The 22,253-nt window shown below is 43.2% G+C and overlaps 1 protein-coding gene across 3 annotated transcripts in view; it reads left to right on the forward strand.

Annotated features, from left to right (window-relative positions):
- The window catches only part of SDK1 (sidekick cell adhesion molecule 1), an 851,863-nt gene that overhangs the window by 206,557 nt on the left and 623,053 nt on the right, over positions 1-22,253 (forward strand). For all 3 annotated transcript variants that reach the window (XM_084818282.1, XM_084818285.1, XM_084818283.1), the window contains exons 3-4: positions 5,146-5,252; positions 12,827-12,974. In XM_084818282.1, coding sequence (XP_084674408.1) covers positions 5,146-5,252; positions 12,827-12,974 — 255 coding nt within the window. The remainder of the gene's footprint in view (positions 1-5,145; positions 5,253-12,826; positions 12,975-22,253) is intronic.

A 22,253-nucleotide genomic window follows, 5' to 3' on the forward strand; every position in this document is an offset into this window, starting at 1 on the left:
CGGAACAAAGGGTATTTAGTGCAGGAGATGCCTTGAAGGTTCATGGTGTCATGTAAAGAGCCCTCAAACTTCTGTGAAGGAGCAATCTCAATCACAGGATAAAAGCTCCATGTGAAGAAAGCCATAGTGATGACCACCAATTTGGATGGCTTTAAAAGGGGGTTAGACAAATTCCTGGAGGAGAAGGCTATCAACGGCTACTAGTCCTGATGGCTCCATGCTCCCTCCACTATCCAAGGTAGTATGCCTATGTACACCAGTTGCTGGGGAACATGGATGGGAAGGTTCTGTTGCACTCGTGTCCTGCTTGTGGCTTTCTGGTTGAAAGCTGGTTGGCCACTGGCCACTGTGTGAACAGAATCCTGGACTAGATGGATCCTTGGTCCATGGCTCTTCTTATGTTTTTATGATCTTAATAGTTAGTTCTGTATGAAAGAATCACAGGGAAATTCGGCTTTTTAAAAATCAAATAGCCCACTAAAGCTACAGCTACTGCTTTGGTAGTGTTTAGAGTGGATCTTGCATTAGGAGGGGAAAGGAGAACTGGGAGAGTCTCCTGTCTCCTTCCTAGTACTGTAGACATTATTTGTTGTGATGGTTGTTTTACTTACATACATTTAAGTACTCAAAGCATTTCACATTATCCTTATAACAACATTGTAATACCAGTCATTATTATTATCTCCATATTCTGAGAGAATGTGTTGCCTAAGTGACCTCGTGAGCAATAATAAATAGTTATCTATAACATTTCTCTATGTTTAATGAACGACAATCACAATATAATCTTACTTTTTAGCCTTGTAGATGAGGCAACTGTTAATTCTTTTAGGGAGCTGTTCACTGATGATCCCCTGGAAATGGTAAGAGGATTGGTTTATTTGCTTTTATGGCTTTCCTATAGATTGTGCAGGGAATGGACCACAGAGTCCAAGTCCAATGTCAGGGTTGAGCCCAGGCCCCTTGAGATTTCTGTGATTCTGAATCAGAGGTGGAACAGCTAGATCAGAGAATGGGCATTGGGAGAGAATCTTCCCAAGGCCTTGACAAACAGATGAACCAGGCTGAGTCCCCCCTCCACTGTGGGAACCCAAGTTTTGAATGAGGAGGAAGAGGGGTGCAACTTGAGAGATGCCAGAGTGTGTTGCAAGTTGAAGTGGGCAGAGTTAGGGACAGAACTAAGAAGCTATGCAGGGGAGCCACTCTTAGAACGGAGACACCTTAAGGGAGGGACATTACCATTAGGCAGGTTTGTCTGTCAGTATCCGTGGGCATACTGTTCAACTGTTGGCAGCTGCACTACCCCGTGGATTGTCTTCCCTAATAGAGATCTTAGAATAGCCATTTAGAGACTGGGGCAGTTTGAGAGCTTCCTTGAATGTGCGTTGTGGAAAGGCTTGCCTTTAGCATAATAAAGCCATAATAGCTTGAACTAGAGTCTCTGTTTTGTTGATTGCAAAGGGGGAGGATGATCAAATATGCCCCTCTCCCAAATGACCACCTAGAAAGTAGCAGGTAGTGGGGGCAGCGACCGACAAACCTGACGTCAGCACCAGTGCTGGCATGGGCATTCACGGGCCATCAGGGCTGACACTGGTCACTGTAGCGTTATGTTCTTTATCCTTATTTTTAAAAACATTTTATAGTTGGGGCAGGTCACCAGGCATGTACATTACAGGGGCTCAATTTATTATTTTTGCTTTAGAAATGTCTTATTTCTTTCCACAGCAAAATGGTGCTTATTCCCAAGTAAATGTGTTTAGCATCATCGCAGCAGAAGCAAACTCCATTTTATTCTCGTAGTCAGGATGGTGCCATGATCTAAGTGAGTTTAATATGAAAAACTGAACAAGATCAGAGTATTTCTTCTGCTTTTTTTTAAAATCAGGTTTGGTTTTTTGCTCTAACATACCACAAGTATAGAAGCGGTTGTAAAGCATGGAATGGTGGAGGGAGGAGAAATGTTAGTTGTGTGCTTCACAACTGGCTGTCCAAAAGGCGGGGGGGGGGGGCTGTAAGTCTATTTGGTCCAGGGACTAAAATCACCTAGTTGTACCACTGAGTAATATTAATGGTTTCTTTGAGCACTGTTTTCATGCCTCTGCTGGAACATTCTGGCTCAGGTTGTTCAAGGGATGGATTGATCCTTTGCCCATTAAGGGATCTGTTTTGGTACAATCTTTCTCCTATTGACCAAGTGAGGGAGCTACCCAGTGTTTGGAGTGGTGCTTGCATAAGAAAGGTGCCAATTCACCATACTGTTTGTGGTTTTTAATTTGTTTTATATATGGGAAGCCTTCTTCCAATACAATAAACATTAAAGATTACGGTATTATTCTATTGCCTTGCCTTTTTATTAGGAGATTTGTTAATCTTGTTATAAGCTTTCTGGAAGGTGACTGGAGGAAATTTGCTTTTATTTTTGTTTAATATTTGTTAAATGATTAACAAGATTATTCAAATATTCTGTTCACTTTGAAGTTGCCCATTTCAGCTAATTTTCAGGTTAACTAATCAGATGCAGTATAAAGAAAGAGATGGAACAATGAATTGGCTAAGTAACATTTAAGCAGAATATATAGCAGTGGTGGCCAAACTCTGATTCAGATTCCTCACGAGCTACTTGCTCCCACATAAATCTACCTGACTGTTGAGGTTGTCATGTGAGACCCTTCTCTGGATGTTCTACCCAAATTTAGCTATGGTCGGGCACCTGCAAAATGCCCACACCTCAGCAGGAGCCATTAACATGAGCCCCCTGGATTTGCCCCTCCTCTTTGCATTGCAACCTGCTTCTTCACCTGCCTCTTTCTCTGGCCCAGAAAATGGTGGTGGTGGTTGAGGAGCAATAGATGCCACTGCCTCCTTGCTCACAGGCTTTTTGCTTTTCAAGCAATCAAGTGGTAACAATGGGGAGAAAGAGTATGGGGAGCAGTAGCAGCTGGTGGAGAAGGTGGACTCAGAGAGGGGTCATTGGTGGTGACGAAATCGGTGACGAAACGGTCTGCCCCTTCGCCCCCGGGATGGGACTTACCTTTGGCGAATCTTCCTGGCGGCGGCAGCTGCGCCGGCGGTTTGGCAGCGGCTGCTGCGGCAGCTGGTCTTCTGACCAGCTGCTGCCGCCACCATTTCCAAGTTAAAAAAAAAAAACACAAACGTGATAGGCTAAGTAAAGATTTACATAGCCTATCACGGCTAAATTTTAAAAAACACCGTGATAGGCTACGTAAATGTTTACGTAGCCTATCATGGCTGAGTAAAAAAAAAAAAAAAAAAAAGAAGCACGTACGCAAATGGCGGCGCCCATGGGCGCCGCCATTTGCGTTCCTTATTTTGGCATGTCTTAGTCTACGTAAACATTTACGTAGACTACGGCGAAAATAAGGGGAACGCAAATAGCGTAGACGCTACGCTATTTGCGTTCCCCTTATTTTCACCGTAGTCTACGTAAATGTTTACTTAGACTAAGACGTGCCAAAATAAGGAACGCAAATGGCGGTGCCCATGGGCGCTGCCATTTGCGTACGCGCTTTATTTTTTTTTACTCAGCCGTGATAGGCTACGTAAACATTTACGTAGCCTATCACGGCTGACTGCAGGGCTCAAACGGCGGCAGCTACGGGCGTCGCCATTTGTGGGCCCGGCCGGCCAGGATTCGGGGGTGGAGGTACGGAGCGCCTCCCCTCCCCGGCCAGAATTTCGGGGGGGGGAGGGATGGAGCGCCTCCCCCCCCCGGCCAGAATTTCGGGGGGAGGGACGGAGCGCCTCCCCCCCACCGCGAATCAGATTTTGTTAAAGGTAAGTGACTTTCGTACATCCCTACATTACCAAATCAAATGAGTTTCAGCTTCCAGGTGAAGATCTTTTCATCTTCCTGAGGCCTTTAAATTATTTGCTTTGTATTTTCTGCTACTGCCTGTTCAGCTGTACTGAAATTTTTCTTTTCAATTGATCCGCTGTGGGGTGTTTTAGTTTTTTTTTTAAGTACTTCAAGGATTTTTTTAAACATACTTGTTATTGCCATGGAAATTCATGGAATTGAAAGGGATGGTAGGAATGTCTGCAAATAAATAAATTGGCTCCTGGCTTGTTCATGTGTGGCTTCGAAGCAATTAATGAAAGGAACTACATATTAACAAATAAACCATTCAAGTGCATGTCTGCTAGGGCTCCTCTGGGCCCATTCGTTCTTTTATTAAAACAAAAGGCAGAATTCAAAACCATTCCTAAAACTGCTATGGACATGGGAAGAATGTGATACTCATAATCTGGGCCTATGACAATCACACCAAAATGTATTATTGCAGAAGACCTGGGTATCCTTCTGATGTTTTGGCTTTTCCAGTGCACAGATTGAAGTGTCTTAAAAACCTGCAAATCGGTTTAATCAGAGATCATGGAAGGATGCAAAAATTAAAGATGAGTGCTGATAATGATGGGTCTAGAAAACTGCCTTCAGCTTTCTGAAAGTCTTTTTGCAGTCTTAGAGAAGGGAGGAAAGAAGCAGGAGAAAGAAGATGGCAGAACTGGCAGGTTTGTGGAAGCCTATTAGGAAGGGAGGGTGGTAGACACCATGAGGAGTATCTCTTAGTCATCCCTGTGATAAGCAGTGCACTTTATCTCTTTTCAGTACTTTTATAAGTTTAGTTGGTTACATTCTGTACATTTTTTTAAAGACTTCAGAAGCGGAGATTTGATGTTGCTGAACATCCTTTCCAATATCATCACTTAGATTTCTGTTTTGCTTTTTGTCACCACAGGGCAAGAAATTAGCTTTCCTACCTTATAGATGAAGGATTGTTGAGTGGTAGAAAATGCTCAAATATGTCTATATAATTCTTTGCAAAATGTGGAATTCAGTCTATTCATACATTGTTCTTAAAGCTGAAATGCTATGGTATTCATCTTAGTTTTTCTTGCATACACTATTTGATATAACATACGGTAGAATCATATGCAAAAAGGATTGATAATCATGGGAATAGGAAGCAATGTGAACATTACAATAAGATTGTGAAAAGCCTTTAAAATGAGCATTGTTTTGAGTAGTTGAGATATATTCTTCTTTAGACTTGAATTGTTTTTGACAACAGATACTAAAATGTAGTATATGTTTTAACTACTGTGTCTCTTTCTGTCTTACAGGTATGTTATCCCATCCTTGAAAAGATCTGATGCTGGTTTTTATCAGTGTGTTGTGAGGAACAGAATGGGTGCACTCTTGCAAAGAAAATCAGAAGTTCAAGTGGCATGTATGTGTGAAAGGCATTTATTCAAACATTTATTGATAAAATCCCAACTCATTTGTGCAGATCACAATATTATACTCATTATTCTGCCCATTCGCCTTGGCCTGTCCTATTGTCTGTGAAAGGAACACCAGCTCCAGACTCTCTAGAGTGGTTGACAACCTAGTGCCCTCCAGACACTTTGTGCTACAACTCCCATGAGCCCCAGACAGCACATACAATGGTCAGGAATGATGGGAGTTGCCATCCAACATATCTGGAGGACACCAGGATGCCTATCCTTGCAGAGTATCCTTAGCATGGGCTGAGTAGTCTTACCTGGTCATCTTTTGAGCTTCCAGAAAGATATAATAGGCAATGCAGACAATTCTTAACACCTACAGTTTTGCAAGCTGAAGACCACCAAGGACAAGTAGGTGCCCTTTAGCGTAAAGGGGTTGGGAAGCTGCTAAACATAAACATACAAAGTACCTCAAAAAGAGAGGTCAATTTTAAATTCAGCATACTCACACTTGAAAATAATGGTTTGGTTGACAAACACCCCACAAGCTAAACTCTAAGACAGGCCTGGTACATCCAAACTTCCGATTGTAGAAATTGTCAAGTTTGACCTCTAATTAAATACTTTACTTTCACTTGGATGCATGTATAGATTTTCTCAATTATAGATGCCAAGATGTGTGGCTTGAATTGTAAAATACATCTGTTCTCATAATCAACCTGCGCTTAATTTTTGTAATCGTCTTCTCAAATTCTTTAGAGACAGGTTCCATTTGGCCTTTGGAAGACACACACACACATACACACACACACACACACACACACACACACACACACACACAGATTGAGATTGAGAGAGAGGGGGGGGGTCAGTGTATGCTCAGTGTGTCTTCGCTACTTGGAAGCCCTTGAACTCAGAGGCTTCCGAGATTACTATGCCCTGTCGGGCTGAAGCCAGCAGTGTGGGAGGAGCAGTGGAGGCTCACCCCTCCTTTATTTTTGCTAGTTGGGCTTTTCTAGTGAGGGAAGAGGGAAGTGCTTTGGAGGGAGAGGGAAGGTGGCTGGAGGAGACTCAGGATAAATAGTATCCTGGCCTCTCCTGTCTCCTCCCCTCCCCACCAACTGGAATGCCCCTTTTTCCTCCTCTCTGAAGAGCAATTTTCTGATTTTGGAGAGACAGCTGGCATGGTTCTCTTCATGCCAGCGGTGAGGGGGTGAGGGGCAGATCTCTGACTCACCCTTATGGGGTCGGAGTGCTGTCTCTGACCTCAGAAGGGGCTTTCCAAGCCATCCTATGGTCCGTGCAGAGACCATAGGATTGCTGTCTAAGTATATTTTAAGTTGTCAATTCAGTTATCAAATTTCCTTTAAAATTTCTAGCAAATTATATCACTAGAAGAGAATAAATATTAGGAGTAAGATAAATATAAATTTATTAATATTTCCATCCCACCTCTCTCTCCATGAAGGACATTCAAGGTGTCTCATAATGTGAATCCTCCCCCTCTAGCAGGTAGATGATGTAGAACAAGTAGGTGGAATCTTCCATCAATGGAACTTGTAGGTAAGACATAGGTTGACTGGCAGTGCTTAGTTCCAGGTCAGCAACTCATAAGAACAGCTCCTTTTGATCTTTGCCATTTCATCTTCCTATCTGAACATGACTAGGTAGGGCTCTTTAGGCCAGCTCTCTGCTTCTGCTTCCCATTTGTGTTTTCCTTGTCTTTAAAACAATCACATATTCTTACATATAAGTACATTTGCTAGAGAAGCAGACTTTTCAGAGAGAAATTGCTGAAGGTTTTATCATCATCATCATTATTAAACTATCCCAATAGGGGCTAGATCTAGGAGGGACTGTTCTGGGTAGCTTAAATTTATTCCATTTTCTAGCACTAGGATCCCTTCTGATTTTATTTTTATTTATTTATTTGCCCTACTATGAACACTTAGGAGTCAGAAGGAGGATGTAGTATGTAGATCCAAGTACGTGAATGATGGGACAGAGTTTAAAAATGGAGCAAGTTCTACTGCCAATTTCATGGCTGTGCCTCCATGATGCGTTTAGGATCAGAATGAAATCTGTAGTCTGGGTTGATCCTATTGATCTGTTTTGACTTGTACCCTTCCTGTCTCCCCATTCCTTTTCTCAAACATATCTTGACACAGTGAGGTGGCAGGAATGACTCCAGAACTCTGATATAGACCTATGTTAGTACCGAAATGCAGCATAACCATACCAGCAACATCTTGAGCTTTTGGAACCATGGGAAATGCATTTCCCATTGTTCTCCATTGTTGTTTTTATGCTTGCAGTGGCATCCAGGGGCTAATAGAGGCCCTGCTGCAATGTATCCTAGGAGCCCTCTCTCTTGCTGCCATCTCCTGGTAAGTAGGGAAAAATGGGAGGGGCTTGCTTGGAGACACTGGTAGGAACATGATCTGCATCTCACCCTATTTGGGGCCAAGATTATTTTGCTAAAATGTGGAGGACACTCAGCAAATTAATCTGCATCTCCTGAATTATTTCTGGTACAGACTGGATCACTGTATTTCATCTTCACTTCATTATACTTTGCCATTATACAACATTATACAGTGTTGGTACTGTCTTCCCTTTCCCTCTCTTTCCTCTCGAGTTGCCTTAGAGCCAAAATTTGCAGTTATGTGGGAGAACCATGATATTTGCTTAAAAACAGCCAAAAGGGGTTCCCAAATTGGATAGGGGAGTGGGCACTTAACCTGTTCTCCCTGCACTGTCTTCATAATTTACTTACTGGAGAAGAATCCTTCCTGTGGAACTGAGGCATCTTCAGTTTGCCTAAGCCTGTTTTATCATTCCATTGGTGGGAAGCTCTGCCCACCTGTTCCGTATCATCATCTGCCTGTGGAGAAGACAAGTAGAAATCTCACAAGCAAGATGAAGTTTCACCATTTGTTTATACTCTACACGTCTGTGTCTGAGACTTTGATTATTGTTCCTCAGGGCACTTAACTGGAAGGTCAGCAACAGTGGCTGTCATTTGATAAATGGCAGGAAGATGAAGTGGGTGAATGGAATTCTTTATTAGACATGACCATTTACAAGGAAGTGATTAAACAGAGAAGAGAGGCATCATGAGGGAAAATGTGCTGAATTTATTTTTCCTGCAGCTTAATATTAGCATCAAGAATAATAGTGTGTAATGCTGGACAAATTGGCTGAGAGGCCATTAACTCTTCCAGCTAACCATTATCTAATGTCTGGTTTGCAACATAGACTTGTTTTAAAAAGTTGTTGGGACTGTGAAATAGTTAAGGTTTTAAAAGATTTAACCACCATGAAGCAGGGTTAGTACAGACATTAGGGGGGATCTGCCTGGTCTGCCTTCCTTCAGGAGCATGAATTCCCTTTGCCCTTTATCTCGCTTAAGCAATACATGGGTTGCAACATTAACCACTGATAATAGGTTTCCTCTTAGCCAGGATTTGAAGCCAACTTCAGAGCCTGCTCCTGATCTCTCAACCCCCATTAATGGATCTCCACTAAGCAGTTACTGGGATTGGGACAGCCATTCTCCTGCCATTACAGCACTTTTTGCACCAGAAGAAAAGTATTTTACTGCTTTCATATGATTTATTGAGAATGAGACTATGAGATACTGTACTAACAAAGCCAATGTTAATTTTGCATTACAAGGAATTATGCAAGCTAGGCCATTTAAAAAGTAACATCTAAGTAATCAATAATCCAAATTAGGTATGTGGTTTAGAAATAAAGAAGGGTGAAATCTGCTCATATTTGTGATCTCATGAAATTTGCCAAGTAGCAGTTACATGATCTGTGATGTTTTGGCCATGGACACACAACAATATTTACATAGGAACACCAACACCTAAAATAAAGTATAACTGAGCTTTACAACCATGTTCCATACTAAGCATACATGAACAACAGCATTACTTCTGTTAGTATTTTTTTTATTATTATTATTATTTATTACATTTATCCCACCTTTATTCCTCTTTGAGGAACCCAAGGTGGCATACATAATCATGGTACAGGATTCCTGAATGAGCAGAGGGAGGGGGGGCCATTGCTGGAGAGCCCATGAAGCTCCCCGCCTGCCCCTCTCAGAGTCTCTTCGTGAAACCAGATCATATTAGGGCGGGAGGAAAGGATCTCTGACAGTCAGCTGCAGCATAGGGCCAGGTCCATGCTAGGAAGTGCTTCTCTTGTTGCATAACTGCCTGTCATGGTGCTTGCAAGGGTATAGGAGCCTGCCAGGAGCAAGTAAGTTAACAGCCCCATGGGGGGACAGCCAGGAGGGCTCTGGTCACTGCTCATGGTCATGGGGTGACCTTCCCTCCTAGTCTGTACAGAATGGGGCACAGCAGCAGGTTGGGTCCTGTACCTGTGGGAGAGCAGTCTGTGGAAAGTAAGGGGAGATTCCTTCCCATTAGGTTTGTGGTGGAACTCTGTGTGTTCATGCATGCATGTGTGTGGTGACGCTTGTTCTGCTCTATGCTTCTGGGCTGTGATCCTGCAAAGCTAAAGCACTCATGCGTGTTGGGCCAGCATTTGCAATGGTTGGAGTTGAATGCTTGGCTTCTGCCAAGAAAGAACTCACTTATGTGCTCCCTGCTGTCGAGGGGAAATGTGTTTGAGCTATCAAAAAGAACACAGTATTCACATATAACAAAGGGGGTGGGGAAGATATGGGAACATGGTTGCCCCCATCTTTTGCCTACCTGTGTGGGGTGCTTTGTCCTGGCACCCCCAGTTGTTGGAGTGGAATGGAGTTTGGTGTTGGGTGTTTGTGCCTGGAGTCCCAAGACAGAGTACCTGTTAGGGTTCTAGGCAGGGAGAAAAGTTAGCAGTATGCTCAACTTCCTCTGTGTGTTCTGGAGACAGGCTCTTTTGTGCAAAGTGCATTTTCTTCCTGTTTTCCCATGACCAAAGTTCTCCCTTACGAGCTCTAGTGTGCATGACATAGCATGGGGCAAGGGTCCCAAGCAATATAGCCATATCCTGCACTCCCTTTGGTCTCCCTGTGTGGAGTTGCTGGTGGTGAACTGCTATGACTGGATGTTGAATTACACCATACCCTCTGCTCTGTTGTGGCAATGATGCAAGTCAATGGGAGAACCATTCTTTGTGCTAGGTTCAGGGCTGGTGTAAAGTTGTACTGTCAGTGGGGGTGTTGCTGCAGGGGTAGGGTTTGGCATACAAGATATCCTCTCCTGTGCTTCTCCTATCTCATTGAAGACTCCACCCCATTTTACCTGTTCCATTGGCCATTGGAACAGCTCGTGTTTTGCCATCATAGCAGGGCTTCTGTCAAATCCTTTGCCTCTCAGCTGTCATGTTTTCAGTATAGGATGGCACCCTAAACATCCAGAGCTCTGTTTATGTAGGAAGCATCTTATATTAAAAAAAAAAAAGAAATACTACACATCCAGAACAATTTCCAAAATTAAATGACACCTGGATGGAGCAGTCCTGTGGCTGCTAGACAGCGGCTAGATGGCCATAGGATATCTGGTTTTCTGGGAACCGACCTCAGAGCCCACGCTCCGAGGTCGGTTCCTGGAGAACCGATCTCCCCCCACTTCTGTGCTGCTTTGGAGGCAGCACGGAACAGCCCCGTCCTCCACACTCGCAAGAGGAGCGCGGAGTGGCTGAAAAGGGGCGTTGCGCTAGAAATAAGTAGTTGAATTGAAAATTAATGCGAACAGAGGTGCATAGGAATTGCTAAGCAATTCTTAATTAGAAAATGTCGAAATTGTGAAAGCTAAACTGATCATGTAACAACAAGGTTAATTAGAACTACTTGCATGGTTCAATACTTCTTTTTAAGTAAGTAATCTGATTACAGTTGTAAACAGAAGATATGGACTTTTGTGAACTATACAGTGTTAATTATTTTAGTTCCTGGAAAAGTCATGCCGATGATTAAAGCCCAATTCAAAAAACTGACTTGATTTTCCAGGCTTGGTCTGGTCAGTTCTTTTGCAGACCATCAGTTTCTCTCTTCTTTTGTAGCTCAGTCTTGGGATAGAGTAGACACTTTGACTCTCCTCCCCCATTTCCCCTTTGTCTACTACACAAAACACTATTCTGAAATATGTATAAGAATAGGTTTATTCTGAATGGTGGCTTCTATATTCTTAACAAAATGGATCATAATCAAGCCCCCGAACCTTAAACTGCTGCCTTCTTTACTTCAGTCAGTGCCCACTCAGTTCACACTCCTACTTGTGTAAGTCTGGCTTCATTTCCTAGCCACTTTATACATAATTTATAACCCAATCATTCCTACATGTGTCTACTCAGAAGTAAATTCCACTGAATTCAATGGGGCTTACTCCTAGGTAAATGGGTATAGCATTGAGGCTTTTGCCCTGTTTTCTAGCCTAATGTCCTTGGCCCTGGTTCTACTTCCCAGTCTCTAAACCCTACATCCAATTTTCGACCTTGACACTGCAGTCAAGTGACTTCTGCAGCCGAAAGTTCCTTTTGGTAGCTTTGGTTGGTATGCGAGCTGGAAAAATGTGATCCGGACTTAATTACTGCAATACATTTTATGTGAGACTGCCTTCGAAAAGTATTTGCAAGCTAATAGGAGCTCACAGTAGTGGTCACATCATATTAATACTGAATTATCTTCATTGGCTTCCTATCTGTTTCTGGGCACAATTCAATTTCAAGGTGCCAGTGGTTACATATAAACTATCAAAGGTCTAGGACCAGATTGTCTGAAGGACTGCCTTCTCCCAGATGAACCCATCTGGCAATTAAGATCTTTCTCTGATGTCCTTCACTAGATTTCCCTACCTTTAGATTGGTGTCTACAGGAGAAAAGACCCTTTTCTGTGGTGGCACCTCATCTTTGGAATTCCCTTCAGAGGGAGATTTGCCTGGCATATTTACTATTATCATTTAGGCACCAGCTAAATCCTATTAACCCTAACCCTTGTAATTAACATGGATGGTTGTTATTGGTTTTATTCAGCTGTTTTTCTCCAGAATAGCTAGTTCTGTTGGCACTGCTATTTGGCTTTGATACTGTTTATTTTTGGATTCTATTTTGGATTTTAATTTCAGTTTAAGCTGCTTTGAAGACTCTTATACTGGAAAGGTGGGATCAATTTAAAATAAACTGATCCAGGTAACCCCTTACTTGCCCAAGTCCCAAATGGAAAATCCATCTTACAGTTTCAGTATAAAGTTATCTTGTTTACATGTACATATATTGTAAAATAAAGTTTCAGAAGTTCATCGGCTATTAAATACGTCAATTTCCAACTGGGGAAAAAAGTCAATTGCCTACTCAAGGAAATGCAAACATGTAGTGCTGATTTAAACATTTCTTGGATGTCCTAGAGTCACTGGGCTTTGCCTCATGCCTCACTACACACCCAGAAACCTGCACTCATCAGCACTACCATGAGGTCTGATATATCTTGCTACTTAATTATGGCAATGCCAATGACTGCTATAAAACATAATTATTATTCTCTGTGACCCCTAAAAAGTAATGACATGGCATGAAAGAAGAAACTTCTGGGTTTCTTAGTATAACTTTTCTTTGCAGACATGGGGAATTTCCAAGATGTGGACCAGAGGAAAACAGTGTCTCAAGGGCAAGCCACGGTTCTAAACTTCCCAGACATCACAAGCTACCCCAGATTGCAAGTAACTTGGTTTAGAGACGGCCACAAGATTATACCAAGCAGCAGAATGTAAGTTAAAATCAATTATTGTTAGAAATATGACTAACCGCACTTGATAATGCAGCTTACATTTTAAGCACCCAATTAAGGTTTAATGATAATAAAGCAACTTAATGCATTCCCTTTTTGGGATAGATGGATGCTTTAAGGATGGTTCTACAATCCTTCAGCAGAATAACCTTTTTGATGATAATATTTTGATCTGCCCTTGCAGCATCAGCCTAAACCTTGCTGTCTGTGTTCATTGTCCTGGCATGCTTTTAGAAAGGCACATGCATATCTGTGAATTGGTATTTAAATGAATGTGCAAACTTTATGATTCTGGTATTTACTTATAAAGGAGGTTTCACATACCGAGCCGCACTTGATAGGGTGTTTTTTTTGTTTTTTGTTTTGGACAATGAAATGGCAGTTAGTGTGTGTTTTGTTTTATACCCCTTTACCCCGCAATGACAGTTTTATTTCCTTTGGTCTAATTAGCAGTTCACCCATTCATAGAGAAATGGTTGCACTCTGATTACCTAAGCATTCTCTCTAGGTGTTACAGTTCTCTCATTCCACAACATATCTAGAATGCCAATCTGATTTTAACTCACACTTTACCCTTTCTGTTAATTAGGATATTTTAAGAGCATATTTTCTTCTTCCAGCAGTCCCCTTATATAATTTAGTGAGCAATTAGTGGATAATCAAGGCTTGTGTGTATGTGTGTGTGGGCAAGAATGTCAAATGGAGCAATGCACATAGACATATCCACAGATCCAAGGAAGGTTGTTGAGTATAAAGAGCTTATAACACTAGCAGAAAATGTTCCTGTTCTTTAGTGGTGGGAAGATAGTGTGTAATATTTGTTTGTAGCCTGATACACATTTCCTATATTTATTTATTCATTTATTTATTTACAATAATTGTATACCAGTCCATACCTAGAACAGATTTTGGAGCAGTGAACTAAGAGATAAAACAGTAAAAGAATAAAAAGATTAAAATAACACATTAAAATTATACTTGTTTAAAAACAATATGAAAGATTATTGGCTTCCCATGACTTGTGCAATACAAGGATCAGGTGGGAGGTAACTTACAGTGCATTTCAATGTCTACTTAGAAGTTTCTCCCATTGAGTTCAGTGGGGTTTACTCCCAAGTAAGTGTGCATGGGATTGCAGCCTTAAACACCAACTCATTATGTGATCACTGTCTCATTATATCTTTATGCTTGCATATTGCTTTTTATAAAAATAGTACCAGGACCATCCTATTAGGCCAAAATAATTGCATATGAAAGTAACTCATGAGCACCCTTCAGAATCCCCTTCATGGATCACTGCCTTGTTGTGGCGAAGGGGCTTCCGTAACTCAGTGAAGCCATAAGCTATGCCGTGCAGGGCCACCCAAGACGGACAGGTCATGGTGGAGAGTTCTGACAAAATGTGGTCCACTGGAGAAGGAAATGGCAACCCACTCCACTATTCTTGCCAAGAAAACCCCATGGAACGTATCACAAGGCTAAAAGATATGACGCTGGAAGATGAGCGCCTCAGGTCAGAAGGTGTCCAATATACTACTGGGGAAGAGCAGAGGGAATTTCCAGGTAGCGCCAGAAAGAGTGGAGCGGCTGGGCCAAAGCTGAAAGGACACTCAGCTGTGGATGTGTCTGGTGGTGAAAAGAAAATCCGATGCTGTAAAGAACAATATTGTTTAGGAACCTGGAATGTCAGATCAATGAATCAAGGCAAGCTGGAGGTGGTCAAACATGAGCTGGCAAGATTGAACATCGACATCTTGGGAATCAGCAAACTAAAATGGACAAGCATGGGCGAATTTAATTCAGGGGACCATCATATCTACTACTGTGGGCAAGAATCCCTTAGAAGAAATGGAGTAGCACTCATAGCCAGTAAAAGGGTGGGAAAAGCAGTACTGGGGTACAATCTCAAAAACAATAGAATGATCTCAGTACGAATCCAAGGCAAACCATTCAACATCACAGTAATTCAAGTCTATGCCCCAGCCACTGAGGCCGAAGAAGCTGAGGTTGATCAGTTCTATGCAGACCTACAACACCTTCTAGAACTAACACCAAAAAAAGATGTCCTTTTCATCATAGGGGATTAGAATGCTAAAGTAGGAAGTCACGAAATCACTGGGATAACAGGCAAGCATGGCCTTGATGTACAAAATGAAGCAGGACAAAGGCTAATAGAGTTTTGCCAAGAGAACATGCTGATCATAGCACACACTCTTTTCCAACAGCACAAGAGGCGACTCTACACATGGACATCACCAGATGGTCAATATTGAAATCAGATTGATTATGTCCTTTGCAGCCAAAGATGGAGAAGCTCTATACAGTCAGTCAAAACAAGACCTGGAGCTGACTGGCTCAGTTCATGAGCTTCTTATCGCAATATTTCGGCTTAAATTGAAGAATGTAGGAAAAACCACTAAACCATTCAGGTATGACCTAAATCATATCCCTTATGAATATACAGTGGAGGTGAGGAATAGATTTCAGGGATTAGACCTGATAGACAGAGTGCCTGAGGAACTATGGATGGAGGTCCGTAACATTGTTCAGGAGGCAGCAACTTAATCCATCCCAAAGGCAAAGAAATGCAAGAAAGCAAAGTGGCCTCATCAGGCTTTACAAGTAGCTGACAAAAGACGGGAAGTGAAAAGAAAGGGAGAAAGGGGAAGATATATCCAACTGAATGCAGAGTTCCAGAGAATAGCAAGGAGAGACAAGAAGGCCTTCTTAAATGAATAATGCAAAGAAATTGAGGAAAACAACAGAATTGGAAAGACTAGAGATCTCTTCAAGAAAATCGGAGATCTCAAGGGAACGTTTTGTGCAAAGACGGGCATGATAAAGGACAAAGAAGGCAGGGACCTAACAGAAGCAGATGAGATTAAGAAGAGGTGGAAAGAATACACAGAAGAACTATACAGGAAAGATCTTAATGCCCCTGATAGCCATGATAGTGTGGTCACTGATCTTGAGCCGGTCATCCTAGAGAGTGAAGTCAAGTGGGACTTAGGAAGCATTACTAACAACAAAGCTAGTGGAGATGACAGTATTCCAGCTGAGCTATTTAAAATCCTAAAAGATGATGCTGTTAAAGTGCTGCACTCAGTATGCCAACAACTTTGGAACACTCAACAGTGGCCACAAGACTGAAAAAGGTCAGTTTACATTCCAATTCCAAAGAAGGGCAACGCCAAAGAGTGTTCAAACTACCGTACAATTGCGCTCATTTCACATGCCAGCAAGGTTATGCTCATAATCCTATGTGGACAGTGCAAAAGCTGGTTTGGAACTTAACATTAAAAAAACGAAGATCATGGCATCTGGCCCCATCACTTCTTGGCATATAGAAGGGGAAGAAATGGAAGCAGTGACAGATTTTATTTTCTTGGGGTCCAAGATCACCGCAGATGGTGACTGTAGCCATGAAATTACAAGACGCTTGCTCCTTGGGAGGAAAGCTATGGCAAACCTAGACAGCGTAGTAAGAAGCAGAGACATCACCTTGCCGACAAAGGTCCGTATAATCAAAGCTATGGTTTTCCCAGTAGTAACGTATGGCTGTGAGAGCTGGACTATAAGGAAGGCTGAGTGCTGAGGAATGGATGCTTTCGAACTGTGGTGCTAGAGAAGACTCTTATGAGTCCCCTGGACTGCATGGGGGTCCAATCAGTCCATCCTAAAGGAAATCAACCCTGACTGCTCATTGGAAGGACAGATACTGAAACTGAAGCTCAAATATTTTGGCCACCTAATGCAAAGAGAAAAGACACTGGAAAAAACCCTGATGCTGGGAAAGATTGAAGGCAAAAGGAGAAGGGGACGGCAGAGGATGAGATGGCTAGATAGCATCACCGATGCAATGAATATGGACTTGAGCACACTCCGGGAGAGAGCGGAGGACAGGAAGGCCTGGCATGCTATGGTCCATGGGGTCACGAAGAGTCGGACACAACTTAACGAATGAACAACAACCCTTCAGAATAGAAAACCTATTTAATGGACTTCTGAAATATAAACATGATTCTGATGCATTTACAGGATGTTTTTGACAAGCAATGTTACTTCTTCTTTTACAACATTGCAAAAATACGGTCATTACTGTCTGTACTCTCATTACCTATGCAAAAACTCTAGTCTACACCCAAGAGATCATCTCTTACCTAGACTACTACAGTCTTCTCTCTGGTCTTCTGTTTTCTCATCTTGGTCCACTCATGTGTATGTGGCATTCACCCCTCTCATCACTCTGGTCACATCATATCCCTCCTTAAATCCCTACAACAGTTTCCTGTCTACTGCTGGATCCAGTACAAGCTCCTTGCCCTTGCCTTCAAAGCCATCCTCACCTCTCTGAGCCATCTTCTTATCCTGATACATCCCTTAACTCCTTCAGCTCCATCTCCCACCATCATCCAAAGGTCTCCTGTTGCCTCAAAAAGATGCAACCCTTTCTCTCTTACTGTTCCATATGCTTGGAACTGCCTCCCACATCACCTGTGTGATGCCACCTCTGTTACTTGTCTCAAATCCCTCCTCAAACCCACTCCTTTGTTAAGTCTTTGGGACAACCTCTAGTTCCCATTCTTTAAGCACATTGTAACTGAAACAACCACATATTGCTTCTCTGTTTATTCTTGCCTCCACTTTCCTCTCTGCCACTTCCCCTGTGTTGATGAGCTTACAGTTTTAGATTGGAAGCTCATCATGGTAGGGTCCTATGTTCTTGTGCTCTGTAAAGCACTGTAGTTACTGGTGGTGCTGTATCGCTGATGGTGAAGATGATAATAAATCTTACATTAGAGATGCCCAAGTGATTTCTACATTACCTTTACCCTTCCTTTTTTAAGTATGAGGAATATTTTACTTAACTGTGCATTAATGAATTTTGTGCAACTGAATATACAGGGAGCTAGCACTTTCAGATCAAAAGACTAAATATCAAGGCAGTGGAAATCAGGATAGGGTTAGTAGGGTTTCCATTACTACAGAAACTTAAGGGTTAGAATGAATGTATCAAAATTTATGAAAATATAAAGTTCTCCAATGGTCAGTATGAAGCTCATTTAAATTGCCCTTACTGGCAATTCTTTGGGACTAAACTTTAAGTGTTAAAGTAGATGGAGCTCATTAATTTACATTTTAATCAGTGTTATAGTTATTTTTCCAGCTTGGAATTATCAGTATTTCTGGCTAAGATAGGGTTGCTACCTTTATCCCCAGGAAGCTCTGTGAGGCTGCAAGCAGTCAGAAGTCCAATAGGGGCAGCCTTAGTATCATTGCTTCCTAACACTGTTAAATTTGTAAATCAGAAACTATAGTTTCAGATATTTAGCACTCACATCCTAAATTGCTATTTAAAACTGTGGGCAACGGGTGCCACATAAACAGACTCTGCCAGGCTTTGCATTGTGTGTGTTCCCAGCTCCAGCTGTAGCATGTGTCATCCCCATGGGGGTGCCATGCAAGCAGACTTCACCAGAACTAGGAAGAGCAGCTGCTGTTCTTCCCAGTGCTGGCCAAGTTCTCCACTCAGCCCAGGAGCCCCCCCAATTGACCACCTAGAGTGGGAAGTATTGGGGGCAGCGAAAGACAGGCCTGGTGTCAGCTCCAAGGCTGGCATAGGTGGGCTGAGGCCACCAGGGTTGACACTGGTCACTGCAGCATTCCTTGGTTATTCTTATTAAAAAAAAAACAAAAAAAACTTTATAGATGGCCCTGGCCAGCCAGGCACATGCATGGTTACTGATGTTCAATTTATTATTTTTACTTTAGAAATATTTATCAGTTTCTGCAACAAAATGGTGCTTATTTCCAAGTTTCCAAGTGTTTAGTATCAGGGCAGCAGAAGCAAATTCCATTTTATTCCTGTAGTTATTATAGTGCTACTGTATGATGGATGTGAATTTTATTAAAATGCAAAACTGCACATGCTCAGAGTCTGTCTGTTTGTCTGTCTGTCTGTCTGTCTCTGTCTGTCTTTCTTTCTAAATCAGAGTTGGTTTTTTGCTCTAACGTATCATGAGTGTAGAAGCAGTTGTATAACATGGAATGGGGATGGGAGGGGGAGAAAATAAATGTTATTTGTGTGTTTCACAACTGAATAATACAATGGCTATCTTCAGGGTCCCCTGTAAAATCATTTGGTCCAGGGTCAAAAATTATTATTATTTATATTATTATAATAATATAGAAATGTAATATTATTACATTTCTATACTGCCCCATAGCCGAAGCTCTCTGGGTGGTTTACAAAAGTTAAAACATTAAAAAACAATATACAAAGTTTAAAAACTATTTACATACGGACAATGTAAAAAAGTATTAAAAGCATACGGACAATGTATACAAATAACATATAACTAAAACAACTTTGAACTAAAAGCATTTTTTTTAAATCCAAGAATAAAACAACACAGTTTAAAACAACACAGCTTAAAAACAGTACACAAAAGTCAGCGAAAGGAACAAGAGTTCTAAAAAGGGAAGGGCTGCTGGAATAACGAAGTCTTTAACGCATGCTTAAAAACCTTCAAGGAGGTTAGCAGGTGCATTTTCAACCGGAAGGTCATTCCTGCCAGTTACCTAGCTGCACACATTACCTAGCTGCGCACATCTCCACTGTTATCTCCAATTTGTGATGGGATATAGCAGTAGGGATTCCTCTAGGGGGGATTCCACCAGGGCAGGGCTTGGAGTACAAGTCCCATCCCCTGGAGGAATTGAAGAAGGTTCTGCAGGCCATTTAAGGAACCTTTGTGGGCTAGATTAGGCCTGCAAGCCAGAAGTTTCCCGCCCATGACATGCAGCTTGTCTGAAAGAAGAGCTCCCCTCTCTGCCCAACCCAATGAAGCTGAAAAGCCCTCAGGCAGGGCTCTGTGTGCAAAACTCTCCATACATTCTCTAGACTGTATGAGTCTAGACTGTATGAGTCACCCCACTCTATGGGGTGGAGGACCCATTAAAATAGTCCGCCCCAGGCATCTTATGGATCCAAATGGATTCCTGAACGTGCTTGGGGATTCTCTGGGGCATGCCAACGGCCACTCGGTCGAGACCCTGGTGGGTGGCTGGAATGCCGCAATCACTGGGGCATTAGATCAGGTGGCTCCTAAACGCCCTCTCCCCCTGAACAGGGCTTGGACTGCACCATGGTTCAATCCGCGGTTACGAGCTCTGAAACAGGAGGTGAGACGGCTAGAGCGCCGGTGGCGGACGTCTCGCTCCAAAGACGATCAGACACGGGCTAGAGCTGTATCTTCAGCCTATCACGTAGCGGTGAAGGCAGCAAAAAAGGAATATTATGCTGCCTCCATCGCGTCTGCAGAGTGCTGTCCCAGGAGGCTGTTCCAAGTGGTCTGGAGCCTGGTTGGTCCTGTGGCTCCGGAACCACTGGAGCATTCTAAGGCCTCCTGTGAGGCCTTGGCAAGGCACTTTGCAGATAAAATTGATCAGATTAGGTGTGTTACTCTGCACGCTGTGGATACAGTTAGTGAGCAAGAGGCGGCCTGTGGCAAACCGGTTTTGTGGGATCGGTTCCAGCTTCTTCCTCCTGATGAAGTGGACAAGGTGCTTTCATCTGTACGGCCGACCACCTGCTTACTTGATCCTTGCCCATCTTGGCTCATTATGAGCTGCAGAGAGAGACTGGGTGAGGGGATCAAGGCGGTGGTGAACGCCTCCCTTGAGGAGGGAGTGATGCCATCAGCCCTCAAGGAGGCAGTGATAAGACCGCTCTTAAAGAAGCCCTCCTTGGATCCTCAAGTTCTGAACAACTTTCGCCCAGTCTCAAATCTGTCATTTTTGGGCAAGGTGATTGAGCGGGTGGTGGCGGTGCAGTTGAAGGCACACTTGGAAGAAACTGATTATCTAGACCCATTTCAGTCAGGCTTCAGGCCTGGGCATGGGACAGAAATGGCCTTGGTCGCCTTGGTAGATGATATGAGGAGGGCTCTGGATAGGGGTGAATGCTCATTCCTTGTTCTCCTCGACCTCTCAGCGGTTTTCGATACCGTTGACCACGGTATCCTCCTGGACCGACTGGAGGGGTTGGGCATTGGGGACACCATATTGCGGTGGTTCCGGTCCTTCCTCTCTGGCAGGTACCAGAGGGTAGCACTGGGAGAGGAGGTTTCGGACCCGTGGCCACTTACTTGTGGGGTGCCACAGGGTTCCATCCTCTCCCCGATGCTATTTAACATCTATGTGAAGCCGCTGGGGGCTGTCATCAGGAGGTTTGGGGTGCAGTGTCATCAATATGCGGATGACACGCAGCTCTACCTCTCGTTTAAATCTTCACCAAGGTTGGCCGTAGAATCCCTGTCCAAATGTCTGGAGACGGTGAGTGGCTGGATGGGGAGGAATAGGCTGAAGCTGAACCCTGACAAGACCGAGGTACTTTTGGTGGGAGACAAGAGGAGGCTGGGGGATGTTGACCTGGTGTTGAATGGGGTACGGCTACCCTTGAAAGACCAGGTCCGCAGCCTGGGGGTCATTTTGGACTCCCAGCTGTCCATGGAGGCTCAGGTGTCAGCTGTGAGCTGGACAGCGCTGTATCAACTCCATCTGATACGGTGGCTGCACCCCTTCCTTCCCGACCATCTGCTCCCATCGGTAGTACATGCCCTGGTCTCCTCTCGTTTAGACTACTGTAATGCGCTCTACGTGGGGTTACCCTTGAAAACGGTTCGGAAACTGCAGCTGGTACAGAACGTGGCGGCTCGCCTGATTAAAGGCAGCTGCCGGCGAGATCACATCACTCCAGTGCTGAAGGAGTTGCACTGGTTACCAGTTGTTTTCCGGGCCAATTCAAGGTGTTGGTTTTGACCTTTAAAACCCTATATGGTTCCGGCCCAGCCTATCTTAAGGAGCGCCTCCAGCAGCACCAGACAGGCCGCTTAACAAGATCAGCCTCGGATGGCCTTCTCTCTGTCCCATCAGCCAGGACAGCTAGACTGGTGGGGACGAGGGAGAGGGCCTTTTCTGTGGTGGCCCCCACTCTGTGGAACTCCCTCCCTAGGGAACTCTGTCATGCCCCCTCTTTAATGAGCTTCTGTCGTACATTAAAAACGCTGTTGTTCAGGCAGGCATTTGGGGTGGGTTAGGGTATTTTAGAAAATGTTTTTATTGTAGAATTTTATTGTTTTAAACTGTTTTTATTGTATGTTGTACATCGCCCAGAGTGGCTGGGTGACCAGCCAGATGGGCGATTAATAAATTTAATAATAATAATAAAAAATTAATAATAAGTAAATAAATAGA

This window comes from Heloderma suspectum, chromosome 12 (assembly GCF_057233095.1).
Source record: "Heloderma suspectum isolate Gila_16-S chromosome 12, 16-S_ref, whole genome shotgun sequence".
Lineage (NCBI taxonomy): Eukaryota > Metazoa > Chordata > Lepidosauria > Squamata > Helodermatidae > Heloderma > Heloderma suspectum.